The 18,249-nt window shown below is 32.5% G+C and overlaps 1 protein-coding gene across 4 annotated transcripts in view; it reads left to right on the top strand.

Moving 5' to 3' along the window:
• LOC148616442 (neural cell adhesion molecule 1-like) overlaps nt 1-18,249 on the top strand; it is a 70,280-nt gene that overhangs the window by 26,527 nt on the left and 25,504 nt on the right. For 2 of the 4 annotated variants that reach the window (XM_088583464.1, XM_088583467.1), the window contains 2 exons: nt 3,371-3,655; nt 17,733-18,026. In XM_088583464.1, the coding sequence (XP_088439590.1) occupies nt 3,371-3,655; nt 17,733-18,026 (579 nt within the window). Of the gene's footprint in view, nt 1-3,370; nt 3,656-7,638; nt 7,975-17,732; nt 18,027-18,249 lie in introns of those variants that run through there. The other 2 variants (XM_088583466.1, XM_088583465.1) reach the window with 2 other exon arrangements.

The following is an 18,249-nucleotide window of genomic DNA, read 5'->3' as shown; positions in this document are numbered from 1 at the left end:
CAACTTTTTGCTCAAACCATTTACAAAGTGAATTGCTTAAATTAAAACTGCCTTCTTGAGGTTACAGACCACCAATTCAACCAATGAGCATTTGGAACGTACGCAAAAATAGTCCTACGCAGAAATTACCCCTGTTCCTCATAGTGCTGTGAAAAAAGTTCTCATCTTATTAAAAAAATTTAAACAGTTTCTGAAAGGAAAAACATTTCTGTACATTTTATAGGTGCATTTTGCTTCTTGTGATGTGAAGCCTAATCTCCATAATGAATTTTAAATATACCCCTATCTTGTGAAAACACTGGGATTTCCCATGCTATTTATAGACCCTTCACTTCCGGTGACCAGTACTGCACTGCAAGTCTGCTAACCCCACGTGCCATTCTGAGGATTGTGAGCTGACATATGTAGAATCATGCTGATATATAGTCATCTGCAGGTTAAAGTTAAGGTAAAGTCCAGAGAAGCCATTGAATATTGTGAAATTAGCATAGAAGCCTATGGGAAGTGGAATTAGTGGTTTTTAGCCTTGAGAAAATCCTATTCAACTGAATCGAAAGCTTTTTCAGAGTGAACCAACAACAACAACCCCTCCTCATTTTACTCCTCTAAATCATGCACGAAGTCATAAAGTAGCGTAGTATTTTCCCCAATAAATCTCTTTTCCATAAAACCTTTTTTGAGAATCACTAATGATAGGTAATAATACCTTTTAAAGTCTAGCTGCAATTACTGCAGAAGCCATCTTAATATCAATATTTAGTAAACTAATAGGCCTTCAGTTTTTAGCCACCTGGCCAAAGCCTATTGCCCTCACTTGGCGTCCGTCGTCGTCCATTGTCGTCGTCTGTCGTCGTTAACAATTATACAAAACTCTTCTCCTCTGATACTAGTTGACCATTTTGAACCAAACTTTATATGAATATCCTTTTGGGTATCCTGCATGGAACTGATGGTGATTTTTGATTCGTCGAAAAATATGGCCGCTGTTACTAAAAATGGAACATAGCGGTCAGTCATTTTTTTTGCATATATCTCCTAAACCGTTACGTTAAGCTAAATTCTGGCTTTTGCTCAGCATGATGAGATCTATCTGTGGTCAAATATTCGTTTTAATCTGTTCAGTCATGTTGGAGTTATGGTCCTTTTTTGACTTTTTTTTTGCTATTTTTCATGTTATTTTATTTTTTCAAAAATCTTCTTCTCTGGCATTATTTGATCGATTGGAAACAAACTTGGTATGGATATTCCTTGTGGTATCCTTCATAGAATTATGGGGATTTTTGATCCGTCAAAAAACATGGCTGCTGTTACTAAAAATAAAACATAGGGGTCAGACAGTAGATTTACGCATATATCTTCCAATTGTTAGTTTAGCCAAATTCTTTCAATATCTGAAATGATCCTTATTAGGAATACAAAAGTCTTCAGGGATTAAAGTTGTCAGATGACTCCTTGTAAGGAGTTTTTTTTTACAGTTTTCGTTTTCAGTCAATATTTTAAAAAACTATGATAGATTAAAAGAAACTTTCAGTTTTTGAAATGATCCTTATGATAAGTCCTACCAAAGTTTGCTTGGGTCAAAATTGTTTGACAACCTCTTCTTAACGTTATTGCATTTGAAAGGCATAATTCAACAAGGTGAGCAATTCTGGCTCCCGGGAGCCTCTTGTTTATATATCTCCTATCTTTACCCTCCTTAGGTATACAAGTTTTAAAACTCTGATACTGCAATTCAGAAAAAAATGTCCTATCCATATCCATATTTAATATATGGACCGAAATAAGAATGGACCAATGTTTTTACAGAAAAAAAATTATAAAAATCCACTGTAAAGCCATCCGACCCTGGACTTTTCCCATTTTGCATATTTATTATAACCCACGCAACAAAGTTGCGAAGAATATAATGTTTTTTGACCTGTCCATCAGTCCATCTTCAGTTTTCAGGACTTTTTTTAAACGCTTGCAGATATTGACATGATTTTTGGTATATAAATTCACCATGATAAGTTTTTTTTTCCGCTGCGATGATATTTACATTAGATTAACTAATACTCAAAGAAATCAGTCTGGAATTTGAAACTACCATTCTGAGTAACAAAATGTAGTTAGAAGATAAAGGTCTAAAACCTGAAAAAAAACACTCTTATTCCTTTTTTTATCGGGGTCCTTCTACATATATTTCTCTTACGAACAAATTTACTTGAATATACCCAACATTTGGACGCGTGAGGTATGTTTTGTAATCAAGTCCATGTTATGCTTTGTGACATCCACAAGTTTAATTGTACATTCTATAGAATGATATAGAAAAAAAATGTCACACAAACCTCAACCAACCCTAATGGGTTTTGATCCATAATTTGCTTTTTAATGATTGGGCATCCTTTGTAGATAGTTTTGGTTGCTGTTCATATATATCATTTTCATGTTTTCTGCGACTTAGCTTTTTATATCAATCAAAATTTTGACGGTGCGTATTATGATATACATACATTTGATCTAAAAAGATATATATGTCTATTCGTACTTCTGTCAGTCCATTGTAATCTTGAGAACAACATGTGCAAATGTCTTGAAACTTAGTATAGTTATTTCTTATGATGGTCAAACGGTCTGTATACTTTTTGGCAAAAATCACTTTAAAACTTTTTCTAATTTTAGGACTTTGTAACTAAAATTGGGATGTGTGTGGGTGTTTTTTTTTTCACATGTCGCACCGTGTCTCAGAAAAGATTTTGTTGCTTAAAACTTTTCACACTGTAAGTAATATTAATTTAAAGATCTGTATAATTTTTGGTGATGATTCAATATTTTATTTTAAGTTACTGATTTTTTTTGTAAAAAAAACAACATGCTTTTTTCACATGCCACACTGGAACTTGAGAAAAAATTACCCAAACTTAAAAATGTTGTTTCTTATGATGGTCAAACACTAAAATAGGCGATGTTTCTTTCACATGTTGGGCCGTATCTAAAAAAAGTTATGATTATTGCATAAAACTTTACATAATTGTTAGTTATATTAATCTGAAGATCTGTATAGTTTTTTTTCAATTTTTGTTTCTCTCTTTTATCAACTTTCTGTTTTATGGAAATGTTCTGATACGTAAAATTTTCATTGCAAAAATCGTTCAGATTTTATGATTTAGAGTTATTGGACTTGATCATTTAAAAGGGGGGATTTAACACTTTTTGGAGTGTAGAGAAATTTTATAAACAATTAAAGGTATATCCATTAATTGCCTGTGAAATATTGCAAATTACATGTACATGTATTTAATTAAAAGCTGAGGGCTATTACAAAAAAATAATTGTAAATAAAGCTTTTTGTTTACTTTAATAGTTTTACTGAAATATTTCATTTCAGAAGCCCCAACAAGTGTCAACATATCAAATAAAAAAGACAACACTATTCCTGGAACTGAAGACCATGCTCTTACCATCAAATGTACAGCAAATGGTGGAGACCCAGCACCAAATATGACATTGATGATAGGCAATGATGCATATACAGCGACTAACAAACACAAAATAGAGAAAACAATATCTAAAATCAACAGATCCTATGATGGTGTCACTGTAACATGCCAGGCGGGGTATGATGGTGTCGCTTACACTCCACAGACAGATACAGCAGTGATAAGATTAAACTGTAAGTATATATGTAGCTAGGGTAATAAGGTTTTATGATGGTGTTATTGTAACTGTATGATTCTATCTGTCACCAAAAGTCACTTAATAATACGATCCGTGTGTCAATTGTGATCTAAATTTTAGAATTGATGAAAGACCCCTATGGCCAAAGAAGAGGATTATAGTGACCTTCTCTTCCAAGCTAATGACTGAAAGTGTTATTTTTGAGAGGAGTTTCATATTTGAAAGTTAGCAAATATAGCGCTTATTAGATTCAGATTCATTTACCTGTGTCTAATGTTTGCTTTTATAAATAAAAAAAAAATATTTAGTAAATTTGTGGTGGCAATGGCCAATATATAAACTACATTGAAATTGTTAATTTTGATATATGTTTCGAGGACTATAGGAGATACGAAATAAAAGAGGCGCCTTACTGTGGAACTTATGAGTTTCAGTTGTTTCATTACAATCATAATTACTCAACAATTTTAGTTACGTTTTGACTTTTTATGAGCAATTCGGCGAGTGTTTCTAGAAAAGCAGAGGACGCTTACCCTACCGGTGCACCTGGTCCATGCTCCCAGTTTTTAGTGGAGTCCGAGTTGCTCATTTGCTTTTGTTACTGTGTAAGTGTGATTTTAGTTACTTTATGTTCTTTGTTGTGTATGTGTTTTCCATGCCTGGTCTTTGTCCCACGATTACATTCTTTTGATTACCCTATAACCTTGATTCCCTTGATTACTCTTTTAAATCTGATCATAACCATCGTGACAGGTTGAATTTAAGTATGATGGCTGTATGGATTTTTGATCAACTAACAGCAGTTTTTGCACTATTTCATAAATTTATATATCAAGAATGAAAATGGTGAATATGTCAAAGAGACAACCCCAACAGGAAGTTAGATATTACTGTTTCTGTTGTAAAGTCTTTTATAGTTTTGTTCTGCATATGTTGATGAATATTAGTGTATGTTATTTTATATTCACACTACACAGACCTCCAACAAATGTGTGTCATATCACATAGTGTTCATATCACAACTCATACGTTATACCAGAGCTTGCCGAAACTACGCAGACTTTGTGTATCGCGCTAGAACTCTAACGAATAGGCTTCTGGAACAGAGTTATGTTGCTACAAGATTGAAGTCATCACTACAGAAGTTTTATGGTCGCTATCATGAACTCGTGGATCGTTATGGTGTATCCATCAGCACCATGAGAAATGATTTATTCAACGGGTCATAGATTTCCTTCCCTCGTTTGTCTACCCCGGACTTGACTTTTTATAAACAACTCGGCGGGTGTTTCTAGAAAAGCAGAGGACGCTTACCTTACCGGTGCACCTGGTCCATGCTCCCAGTTTTTAGTGGAGTCCGAGTTGCTCATTTGCTTTTGTTACTGTGTAAGTGTGATTTTAGTTACTTTATGTTCTTTGTTGTGTATGTGTTTTCCATGCCTGGTCTTTGTCCCACGATTACATTCTTTTGATTACCCTATAACCTTGATTCCCTTGATTACTCTTTTAAATCTGATCATAACCATCGTGACAGGTTGAATTTAAGTATGATGGCTGTATGGATTTTTGATCAACTAACAGCAGTTTTTGCACTATTTCATAAATTTATATATCAAGAATGAAAATGGTGAATATGTCAAAGAGACAACCCCAACAGGAAGTTAGATATTACTGTTTCTGTTGTAAAGTCTTTTTATAGTTTTGTTCTGCATATGTTGATGAATATTAGTGTATGTTATTTTATATTCACACTACACAGACCTCCAACAAATGTGTGTCATATCACATAGTGTTCATATCACAACTCATACGTTATACCAGAGCTTGCCGAAACTACGCAGACTTTGTGTATCGCGCTAGAACTCTAACGAATAGGCTTCTGGAACAGAGTTATGTTGCTACAAGATTGAAGTCATCACTACAGAAGTTTTATGGTCGCTATCATGAACTCGTGGATCGTTATGGTGTATCCATCAGCACCATGAGAAATGATTTATTCAACGGGTCATAGATTTCCTTCCCTCGTTTGTCTACCCCGGACTTGACTTTTTATAAACAACTCGGCGGGTGTTTCTAGAAAAGCAGAGGACGCTTACCTTACCGGTGCACCTGGTCCATGCTTCCAGTTTTTAGTGGAGTCCGAGTTGCTAATTTACTTTTGTTACTTTGTATGTATAATTTTAGTTACTTTATGTTCTTTCTTGTCTATGTCTGTTTTCCATGTCTGGTCTTTGTCCCCGGATTACATTCTTTTGATTACCGCTATAACCTTGGTTCCCTTGATTACTCTGTCAAATATTGTTGACAATTGAATTCAATCACCCTGAAGAAGTTTTGATAAATACACAATTGGGCTTTAAAAGGACGTAACTGTTTAAGACAACATGTTGAAATGTTTTATTTTACATTTTTGTACATTGAATTTGATGTACCATCAATTCAGTTGAAATTGAAGTGAATTTGCAGTCAAATATGCTTGATATCTACAAAATATATGCTCAGTCAATTTGACGATATTAATGATTGGTAGTCTTTTAATTAATTTATGCAATATGAAGATATTTTTTTTCTGAATTTCGTGTATTTCTTAATTAAGATTATTGGGGATTAAAATGAGGATAAAATAAACTTTAATACAGTGAGGTAACTTCACTAAAATTGAAAAATAAACTTTGATTTAATAACAAGAACACATAAAATATATAAATATAAATCTTTCTCCTTTAGATCCTCGTTCGAAATACCATTAAATAATCTTGTATGAAGATTTTCGTTAACGCAGAATAAATTGTAAAGCGGTTTATGTTATGTTTAAATGGAACCAAAGTTCTTTATAAAAGATAATATATTTAGATATAAGTTACATTCCTTGAATATTTTGAAATGTTATTTCCATTGCTTTGAGCATATAAAATGATGTAATTTCCAAAACAATAGAACACACTTGTTATATTAAAAAATAATTGTATTTTCTAAGAAAATCAGTCAATGATGCTGATAAAAGTTTAGAGATCGGTGTAGAAGGCCTGTCTCAAGTTTTGGCTTAGCTGTAAATCAATTACAGGTAATAAAAAAATACTAAGATAAAATGGAATGTTTATTTATATTTTTATTAAAGCAAAACTGTAAACAAATTGGACATGTTTAAATACAATGATTTACGCAAAACAACTTTAAAATCATTTTTTTTTTGTACAGAAGGTTTTGAAGTATTTGAAGTTTCAAGTTATGTTGTTACAAACAAGTTAGAGGTTAAAAAATAATTACAATAATAATTTAAAAAAATATTGTTTGTTTTTTTAGCTCACATGGCCAACAATTTTTCAAAACTCTTCTTTGAAACTACTTGACCAATTGGAATACTTGGTATGAATAATTCCTAGGGTATCTTGCATATAACAAATGAGGGGATTTTTGAATCGTCGAAAAACATGGCCGCTGTTACTAAAAATAGGACATAGGGGTCAGATAGTTGTTTTTTGCATATATCTTCAAATTCGTAAGGTTTAGCCAAATTCTGACAAGATTTATTAGACACTGAATATGTTAAATGAGAATTGGTGCTTATGAATGATGTGTAGGTATATCCAGTAAATTAGAATCCCACTTCTAAACTATGTCAGATCGTTGATCATTAAAAATGCTTCTATTTAGAACATAAAAAGTATATATATAATTTTGGTTCCAATTTTATTTTTTAGATTTTTCCGACTAACTACCGACCCAATTTTATTAAGTCAAAAATCTTTGAACAAACAAATTATAAAAAAAATGTGGCCTTCTAAATATTTTGTAAATGTAAAGACGCGTATAATAAAATTAAGTAAAAATTGAAATGAGATATGCTTTTACTATTTTTGAAAAAAACAAATGTTTAGAATTAGATTTAGCAATAACACGTGTCATTTTTTGCACCTTTAATGCTTTAGTTCAGATGATATAAAACAGTAAAAAATATGTCAGAACTATCGTTGATGTTCTTTCATATTACAGTGAAACCCCTTCTTCCATCCTTTAGTATGAATCCAGTAGTAACAGAGAACACCAAGCCATTGATTCTGACCTGTACATCTACTGGTAGTCGTCCTGCTCCTACAGACAGGATCTGGACGATAGGTGATAGTAAAGTAGATATCACATCCAGTTCTACTTTAGTTACATCATCTCAACAGTCAGATGGAACTTACACAGTTACATCTACACTGACACATAAAGTAGATAAAGACTTCAACCAAAAACTAATCACCTGTGGATTTAAAAATAAAGCATCAGGAAACAACTATATACAGAACTCAACAACTGTTGAAGTCAGGTGTAAGTTAAGACTATTGTATTGCCCAGATAAGGTCATTTGTGTAGTTTTGTGGTTTTATCATAAAGAATTATTGCTTGACATGATTTGATTAAATATCTATAAGAAATTCAAACTGAGTACCTAAAGGCCAAGCATTGTAATAGATTTTTGATCATGATACTACATAGTCTGTTATATGTACTAATTATATAAATGTTTAGGTGTTGATCCTCCTGTATTCTGCGATATTCTCACATATTAGACCTATCTCATGAGAAAAATCTTTTTTTTTTTTCAAATGAAGAATATTTTTAGTAGCCATTTTGTTGGATATTAAATGAGTTTGGTATGCACATGGTAGATTAAAATTATATCAATTGGAAGTTAAACATAGGATTTTGATGAGTGAAGTTCAGGAATATGGAAGAAAATAGGCTTAAAGAAGAAGTGATCGATTGACATTTTTGAGTTCCAAATCCCACTATATATTTGACACTCTGCAAGTTAAAAGGATAATCATAAAAAACATCCATTGTCATGTCAACAGACATTGCTCTTAACAACATTGTATTTGTATGCAAAAGAAATTACATTTTATTGCCATTATCTCAACTTCCAACACAATGGAATTGTACGGATCTGTAAATTTGTGCTAAAATTATGATTGAAACATATTGATAAAATTTCTATCAGATATTCAAACTGGCATTGTGGTAGATAATTAAGCTGTAATACAGAACTGCATAAGCTGTTACATGTTCTATTCACATGAAAATATAGGTGTATACTCTTCTGTATTCTGTGGTAGACCCCCTTAATTAAGACTGATCTTCTTAAAAAAATATTATTGTAGTATCTTCAAATCGAGACCTTTCCATTGGCTATTTTGTTGTTTGTATGCAAATCATGTCTAGTATGCCATTTTATGATTAAAAGCATATAAATTGGAAGCAAATGTTCAGGATTGGATGGATACGGTTGAGGAATAAGCAAGAAAATAAGCTAAATGAGAAAAAGAAGAGATCAAGAAGTTTCTAATTAGATAAATTTCATTGTTTTGTTTTTTTTCTGCAAAATGTATTTCATCCAATATTTATAATCAGAGGTAGATGTAGAAAATAATAGCAGTGATAAGTCCTATACTGCTACCACACCCTCCAAACATGAGATAGTGGATAACCATATATCTCTGCTATCCAATTTATGGTCTCTCTACCAAAGACGACGATTTTGATTTACCCTCCTTTCGTAAACCCCCTAAGAATCCATACGAACAATGTTACATATCTGGATCTGCAAAATGAACAACCAAACTGTTTCAGAACTTTTAACTTCTATACTCACAGCTGTCAAAGAGGGTTTCCAGTCTTACCACAACACTTGTTACTCCTATTAAGGTAATAATTCCATGTGGATCCTAAAAAATTCTGAAAGAAAAAGATTTTTGGAGACTCTCAATTCAAGATTATTATATAATAACACATAATATAATTATTATAATAACATTAAAACCTATGATTTTTCAACACCGTATACTTCATTTCCCCATACTCAGTTGAAATCCTGATACAAAAACATTATACATCGATGTTTCTCCGAAAAAGATGGTATACCTAGATACAAATATATAGTTCTTGGTAGAGATTTCTCATACCTTGTAAGAAATAATCATCTTTCAAATACACCGAAGAAGATGTTTTCAAAATGCTGGAATCAACAACATATTTATCCAGTGTGGAGTACATGTTTTTCAATGGGAAAATTTTGTACTCCTCTGCTTGCTGACATATTCCTTAACCCTAATGAGGTTGTTGTTATGGCTAATATGATCCGAAAGAAAGAACATCGTTTAGCTAGATTTTTTAATCCCAGTTTCCGCTATATACATGATGTATTATCGTTAAACTAATCTAGTTTCGGGGATTTGATACATCGCATCTACCCCCATAGACCTTGAGATAAAGATTGCTACAGACACTGTGAGGTCAGCCCCATACCTTGACCTCCACTTAGAGATTTATTGTTAATGAAAACTATTGACCAAACTTAACGACAAATGAGATGACCTTTCATTCTGATATGTCAATTTTCCTATTATCTGTGGCAACATCCCTTCAGCACTTGAGTGTGGAATTTTCCTATCACGACTTGCGCGTTATGCCAGAGCTTGCTCTAACTACGCAGACTTTTTGTATCACACTAGATTTCCTAGAGTTAAGCTTTCTGAGTAGGATTATGCTGCTACAAGATTGAAGTCATCACTACAGAAGTTTTGTGGTCATCATCATGAACTCGTGGATTGTTATGGTGTATTCATCTGCACCATGAAAACTGATTTCTTCAACGTGTCATAGTTTTCTTTGCTTCTTTTGTATACCCCGGACTTGACTTTTTATGAGCAACTCGGCGGGTGTTTCTAGAAAAGCAGAGGATGCTTAACCTACTGGTGCATCTGGTCCATGCTCCCAGTTTTTACTGGAGTCTGAGTTGCTCATTTACTTTTGTTACTTTGTATGTATTATTTTATTAGTTTATGTTCTTTGTTGTTTGTGTCTGTTTCCATGTCTGGTCTTTGTCCCTGAATTATATTCGTTTGATTTCCGCTAGAAGCTTGGTTCCCTTGATTACTCTTTGTTGAAGTAATTAATACTCATTCTAATTTGGGTTTTAAGAACAGATATGACACACTTTATTTTTGACAATAACCAGGTTAAGACTTGTCAGATTGTTTCGACTTATTCATTGTGCCAGTAGACCAAGCTTCTAACAACATTGTATTTGTGTACCATATTGACTATTTAATTATAATATACCTCAAGGAGTGGGTGGTATATAGTAATATCATTATCTGTATGTCCATCTGAGTTTTGTTGCCATTATATCAGCTCCCACTGGATGGATGGATTTCAAATTCGTTATGAGGCTCAATGTAGATTGGTCATATTTTGTAAGCAATTTTGGGCGATATCAACTTCCTGTACAAGTGGGGGTATACAATAGCAGTACGATGTGTGCAACTTCATGTTAAAAAATGTTTTTTTAACAATTCATTTTGCAACCGAACATATTCACTCAGCACTTTACCCAAGGTGGACATAACTAACTTTAGGTGACGAAGTATGGATTCATCAGTATGCTTACGGGCAGAGGTGCATTGTCAAATGCACAACTAAATCCTTTTCTAAATTCCTTGCTATTTTCCTTATGGCAGTCAAGTGGAAGATGGAATTGAGTGTTATTGTGATAAAATTTACAGGTACTTTACAAGTGGCAAGAAATTAGATTCACTTTCAACCTTCTTCTCACAGTCTTACCTTTTGTAATGTATGTATACTTTTGGTTTTTCTACCTTACTTGACATGACAAGCTTAAATCAGTTCTGTGTGATCATATATACAAAACAGATGACCATAAGATACTCTTATCGTTTTTATTTACATTAAAGGGCATGGTTAAGGCCTTATAAAACTAGTCTGACCCCACCATAGATTTTATGCGCCTGTCCCCAGTCGGGAGAATTTGGTCATTTATGTGTCTTTGTATGGTTGTGTTACTTTGTAGTTTGATTTTTTAAGAACTTTATCTGTCAGTAACTGTGGAGTTGCAACAAAGTTGAACTCTGCTTTTGGTTAGGTGATGCCTGGTCTGACCCGGGCGAAGCACTGTGTGCGCCGGATGAGGGGCACAATGCAGGGCTGGTACCTATTTGATTACGTTGGTACAACCTCATTCTGGGGTCAGATTAGTCCTTAAGGGTTGTTGGGGGGAATCTAGCTCATGGTGAATGCTTTGATGTAGTAATTTCCTTTGATCAGACACATAGTCAGTAATACTTAATAATAGTTTAATACTATGTACAAATTAATTTACAAATATCCATATGTACAAGTCCAGAAATATGGAAAAACTGTAACTACATGTTTATATTGCAATCATTATATGACACTCATTTGCAAAATACATGTTGCCTGTACGAAGACTAACACTGAACTCTCTCTTTTTTATGCCCCTGACAACTGGGATTAACTAAATACCCATAAAATGTTAATAAGAAAATTATGTTACCATTTAGAAAATAGCAGCTTTATGTAATTTAATTATAATATTGACACTTAAGTACAAATCTGTTAAAACCAGTGAATTGGCATTTGGCATCAAACACTTTGCTCAAAGGAGATTATGAATAGCCCCAGTTATCACTTCCCAGGACAAACATGTAAAAAGTATATCTAGCAATTTTAAGTCTAAATCCTAATCCTTATTGTCTAGAAAATGCTAAATATTTGAAACTGTGGGAAAGTAAAAAGTACTAAACAACATCTATAAGTTTAAGTATTTGCATAAGTTAACATAGCAATATGCAGTCAATAAAATCAGAAACCCAGGGGAGACAATTTCCATCATTTTTTTTTTCTAAAAATGCAAAATAAAAGATATTTTGCATGGGTGATACCTGGCAAGCAGGTTGGCGGGCGGGCGTTAACATTGGTTTCCGGACGATTACTCAAAAATTTATATCCATTTCAAACCAGACTGTACGATATTGCTACATTCTAGGTAACTGAGATCCTTATTTATTTCAGGGAAATGTCCTTTAAGTTCGAGGTCATAGCGGCCGAAAGACCTATTTTTGTGTGAAATGGAGATTTCTGGAAAGTTTCTCAAAAGTTTTACATTTGATTTAAACCAAACTTAAGGTTATTGTTATGCATCAGATTAGTAAGACCCTCTTTGATTTCTGGGTGTTTGATACTTAAGGATCAAAATATCGTATGTCGCCGGTTCATAACAGAAACTTCCCCTAACTATTTCCGAGCACAAAAATATAGTATGAATGTTATTCCTTTTATGTCATTCAATAACTCTTTTATGACCAGTACATTTGTTATTCAGTTCAATAAAATTATATTATTTCTGCAAATAAAATTCAAATTTAGTCTTCAAATCAACTGAAGATTTGAGGGACTCCTTTTAGCCTTGAATGAAATTTAGTAAGAAATTTGCATTAAGAGAATGAATTTCTTAAAGGAATGTGTCAATGAGGCATTAAATGTGTTCAACATCATTCATTTAACATACTCAAAATCTCCATCCTATCATTAATAGTTTCCATTAATAAACAGGAATTTGAAAGTCATAATTTCAACCAAGTACAATTGGCGGGACAATTCAAATTGATTAAAGTATCTAGTTTTTTAAATAATTATGTTTATCAAGGAAATTATATTCTTAAGCTGAAATCGATTTTTATTTGAGTATAACTACAGTGTAGGAGTGTATTCTGTTAATTTTATTTTTTAATGTAAATGCAAATGAACTTTTTGGACAGGTTTATAAATTTGGGAAAAAGGTGAATTGGAACAATTTATTTTTTACAAAATATATAAATGTGTTTGAAGTTGGATACTATTATTGATTATAGTTGATACTTCAGAAATCATTAGTATTGATTGACATTCATTTTGTACATTTTAGCAAAATACAGTTCTAATTAATATGAAAAATGCTAATCTATAATCACAGTTTTATTTTACCTCATGTCATCCTTTGAAATTTTGTCCATGCTTCAACAAGAATCAAAAACCCCATTGTTTACAGCACTTTAATTGGAAAATTTTATTGAAGATCAATGTCACTGGAAAAAAAACGTAAAATTTCTTTTTCTTGAAAAATTTTAGATCTGATCCTTAGCAAACTTAGAGATATTATTACATATTAGGAAAGTGATATCCCTATTGATTTTTTTTGGAAATTTCGTCGATGGTCTAGGTCACAGCGTCAAATAAATATTTTTTGCCAGATCATATCTCTAATTATTTACTCCTGATTCAAACCAAATGTTAGGATATTGTTACATGCCAGATAGGCGTGATACCTTTTGATTTGGGAGAAGTTTTGGTCAAGGTCAAAGTCAACCAAAAATTTACATTTTGCATAATTTTAGGATTCCGGGCGATAACTTAAAAAGTTATCATCTGATTGAAAGGGAATATACCAGACAGGTGAAGAGACTTTAGGGTGAATTTCGTTTGCAGTCGAGATCACAATTGTCAAAAAACTTCATTTTTGTCTGTACAAATTATGTTTCCGGACAATAACTCGAAATGTTTGCATCTGATTCAAATGGGACTTAGTGATTTTGTTACATACCAGGTAAGTGAGAACCCTATTGATTTAAAATGTCGTTATTATTACTTTCTCTTAAATGGGGATACAACTGGGCTTGTGCACCCTGGTGCAATTCAATATTATTACTTTGTTGTCGGTACCTTCCAGAACTTACTTCAAGGTGTGTCTACATTTATTGATGAACTTTTGGAAATCTCTGAAAGTATTTACTATTTTGTAGTTAGGTTATATACGGTGCAGATGTCATGTTTTACCATACCTTTTTTTTTTTTTTTTTTTTTTTTTTTTTTTTTTCATCTAGTACCAGGTAGAGAAAAAAGTTTATTATGTGAAAAACCACACCGATTCTGACAAATCAACACTAAGTATAAGGTAATAGCTAAACATGTTGAAATGTGTGGTTGACAATATTTTTAGGTAAGTGTTCCAGCAGATCATTTGAATACCTATGGAAACAATTTGTGCATGTAGGATAAAAATACCTTATGTTGCCTGTTTATGCCTGGAACTTCTCGACTGTTTCTGAACACTATAAAAAATATAGTCCAAATGTAATTCCTTTTATATTATTCAATATGTTTTTTTTTTAAATCAGGTAAATATGTTTCAGACAATTATTCAGATCAATTTTATTCTATTACCTCTGCAAATAAATTTGATATTTAGTCTTTTAATGAACTAAATGTTTTAGGGGCTCAATTTTGGCCTTTAAAAATTTAATCTTTAGCAATAAATGAAATAGTTGCAGTTAAGTGTCAAGAAGCATTAAATGTGCTAAGCATGTTGTATTTAACACAATTATCATTCAAATCTCTATCATATTATTAATATTTTATGGTGAACTAACAGGAAGTGAAGAGTTGTGATTTTAACCAAGTAAAATTGGCGGAAAAATTCAAATTGATAAAAAGTTTCTAGTTTTGAAATCTTATTTTGATCAAGAATTTTTCGTTAGCTGAAAATGGTTTCATGTCAGTATAATTACTGTTGAGGATAATACTCTATTGAAATAGTTTTGAAATGGATTGCAAATTATCTTTTGGACAGGTTTAAACATTTGGGAAATTGGTGAAATGGAACAAAATGTGTATATGTGTATGAAGTTGGACACTGTTTAACTATCGATTTCAGTTTTCACTTCAGAAATCACTCGTATTGATCGACATTCAGTTTATACATATTAGGAAGAACAGTTCTAAATAATATGGGAAATGCAAACGTTTGATTATAGTTTTAATTTACGTCATGTAAGCTTTGAAATTTTGTTCGTGTACTTGTGTTGCTTTGTATGTATTATTTCAGTTACTTTATGTTATTTGTTGTGTGTGTCTGTTTTCCATGGCTGGTCTTTGTCCCTTGATATCCTTTTGCTGTTTTCCGCTAGATTCTGGGTTCTCTTGATTACTCTTGAGAATTTTTCAGACCTTTCTATACGTTTACATATCTTTCCTGTATCAACTTATCCGATGGAGCAGTGTAGTGATAAGAGTCGTTACATTCTGAGACGTTTGTATAATATTGATTTGTTGTGACATGCTTCATTAATTTGATCCTACATAATAACATCTAAATGAACTATCCCGTACTACCATACATCGTGTACTAAGTTATAGCCCTAGATTAATCCTACGAGGAGGAATTACCCGGCCAGCGAAAGCTATATTTTATATAGCCTAGCTGGCCGAGTGGTCTAGGGCGCTGGACTTCGTGCAGGCGGTGTTGCCATAGATGTCACAGCAGTACGAGTTCGAGTCCCGCGGAGGGAACAACCAAAATTTGCATCGCAAATTTGACAGTTCTAACATCGTTGGGAATTTTTAAGAACTTTCTATACGTCTACTTATCTTCCCTGTATCAACTTGATCCGATGGAGCAGTGTAGTGAATAGAGTCGTCACATTCTGAGATATATATAGGCAGGGAAAATAGTTTTATCATTCCAAAATATTTTTTACATGTCCCTGAAACACGTTGTGGAGGACCTCCAAATATTTGGTTTAGGGAGGATATATTTGTAACGAAATAAATGAGTTTAGTGTGCAGGGATTACACACCCCGACCAAGAAATACTTGTAATTTTTTTTATTGATGCAATATTTTCATTAATCAAATGCAACCTTCTCTCATGTTTTCAGCACAAGGGGCTGGCAGATGTTGGATTCCAATCTGTCTGCTCTTAGATAATTCACATTGATAATCCAATAGTTTCTATTGTATTCTGGTCACATTTAGAGAGGTGTCCCCCTTAATTTTGAATTTTACAATGCATTTAAAAATATCCCATAAGAGTATGGGTGATTTGAAAAGCCACATGTTTATTCCTGTTAAATATAACGTTTTAAACAAAATATAAAAAAAAATAAAAATATGTAGGCTTTCCAACCATGAATCACATTTTGCATAATTCTTATTTTGAGTGCTACTTAAAAACTGTAAACCCAGATGAGTTCAAAACGGCAAATGTAAGCATGAGGTACCCTTTACTCTCCACTTAAGATTGTGTTGAGTTGGGTCCATGACAGTTCAATATAATTCATTACTTTATTTATTGCCCACTTTAATTTGAGTTAAAATCTGTCAATTGTCAAACAGAAATTCATCGTATTAATCTAATTATTATTAATCAAATATGGGTAATCTAATATTTGGTACCTAGCATTTCACACTTTTCTACACATTTACTAAAATTAAACCTGCTTGATATAAGATAAAGAATTTGTTCTTTGTATACAGCATCATGTTTGAATTTGAGGAACCAAGAAATTTTTCATTGGAACACTCGGAAGAGACCCATATATATATATATACATTGATTTTTTATTACTTACAAATAAAGTACCAACAAAACAAAAAGTACCCAGAACAACTCATCTTCAAACTCTACCAAGAGGGCGGAATTTCTTGAAAAAACAAAACAAAACAAAACAAAAAAAAAAAAGTATCATTCTTTTTCCTTATATATTACACAGTTACCAAACTACTATCGTAATGAAATATGATATTCTTGATGTTACACGACAAAACATTTCTTTTTTTATGACTCCTTTTTCTGTACCTTTAAAGTGTTTACTGAAATATTTTAATGTTTTGCATGGAAACACCATTTATCGGGACATATATTATGAGGAAATGTAATGTAAATCTGTGATAAAGTCGTATTTGCTATTTGTAACTTCTCCTTGTCATAATTATTTGATATGATATATCGTAAGTGAATACTATAGTAACTTTGGCACCCTATCGTGTATTATTTTAAACAGAAAATACAAAAAAATATATTATTGTCAGGTATCACAATTTTGTTCTGGACAATAACTTGAACATACGTGCTTGTTTTGAGCTCAATTGTATAGCTCTTATGTTATAATAAGAACCATAAGAATTACACACCTAGATGAAGGTTGATATACTCTCATTTAAATGTATATGATGTGTAGCATACTCACCTTGTAAATACAAAAATAGTTGTTTTTTTTTTTTTTTTTTTTTTTTTTTTTTTTGGGTTATTTACAGAGCAAATGAGGACTTCATAGGTTAAGATTCAAATACAGCAATATTTTTTTTTTCTAAAAATTAACAATTACAGTATATTCAGTATCATATCAATCAACAGCAGAAACAAGTACGGTCAATAAATTGTTATATTTCAGACGCACCTGATATATCTGTTCAGAATAAAACTTTTACTCTAACACACTCATTTCGGGAGATAAACTGTAATGCAGATGGTAATCCTGCTAGCTCTTTCTCCAAATGGCAGCATAAGTCTAAGTATGGAGAACTGATCCGACAATTAAATGGTAGTAGTACTCTGGTTCTTCCTCAGCAGTCTGAGAAGGACAGATACCAGGACACAGGAGAGTATGTATGTACAGCTAGTAATGGTATCAGTGATAAAGACGGAATTCTGGATCAGCAAGGATCTGGATATGTTGTCAGTCAAGGTACTGTAGTCATATACACTATAATGGTTGCTCCTTTCGCAAGATTCTATCAGATGGACAGAAAAGTAGAGGACCCTTACCCTTCCGGTGCACACGGTCTATGCTCCTAGTTTTTACTGGAGTCCATGTTGCTTATTTACTTTTGTTACTTTGTATGTACATTTGTATTATTTTGGTTATTTTATGTTCTTTGTTGTTCTTGTCTGTTTGCATGTCTTGTCTT

This window comes from Perna viridis, chromosome 5, assembly GCF_037379345.1.
Source record: "Perna viridis isolate PV_CMFRI_1.1 ecotype Kerala chromosome 5, ASM3737934v1, whole genome shotgun sequence".
NCBI lineage: Eukaryota > Metazoa > Mollusca > Bivalvia > Mytilida > Mytilidae > Perna > Perna viridis.
This window is presented reverse-complemented; position numbering and strand designations above follow the sequence as displayed.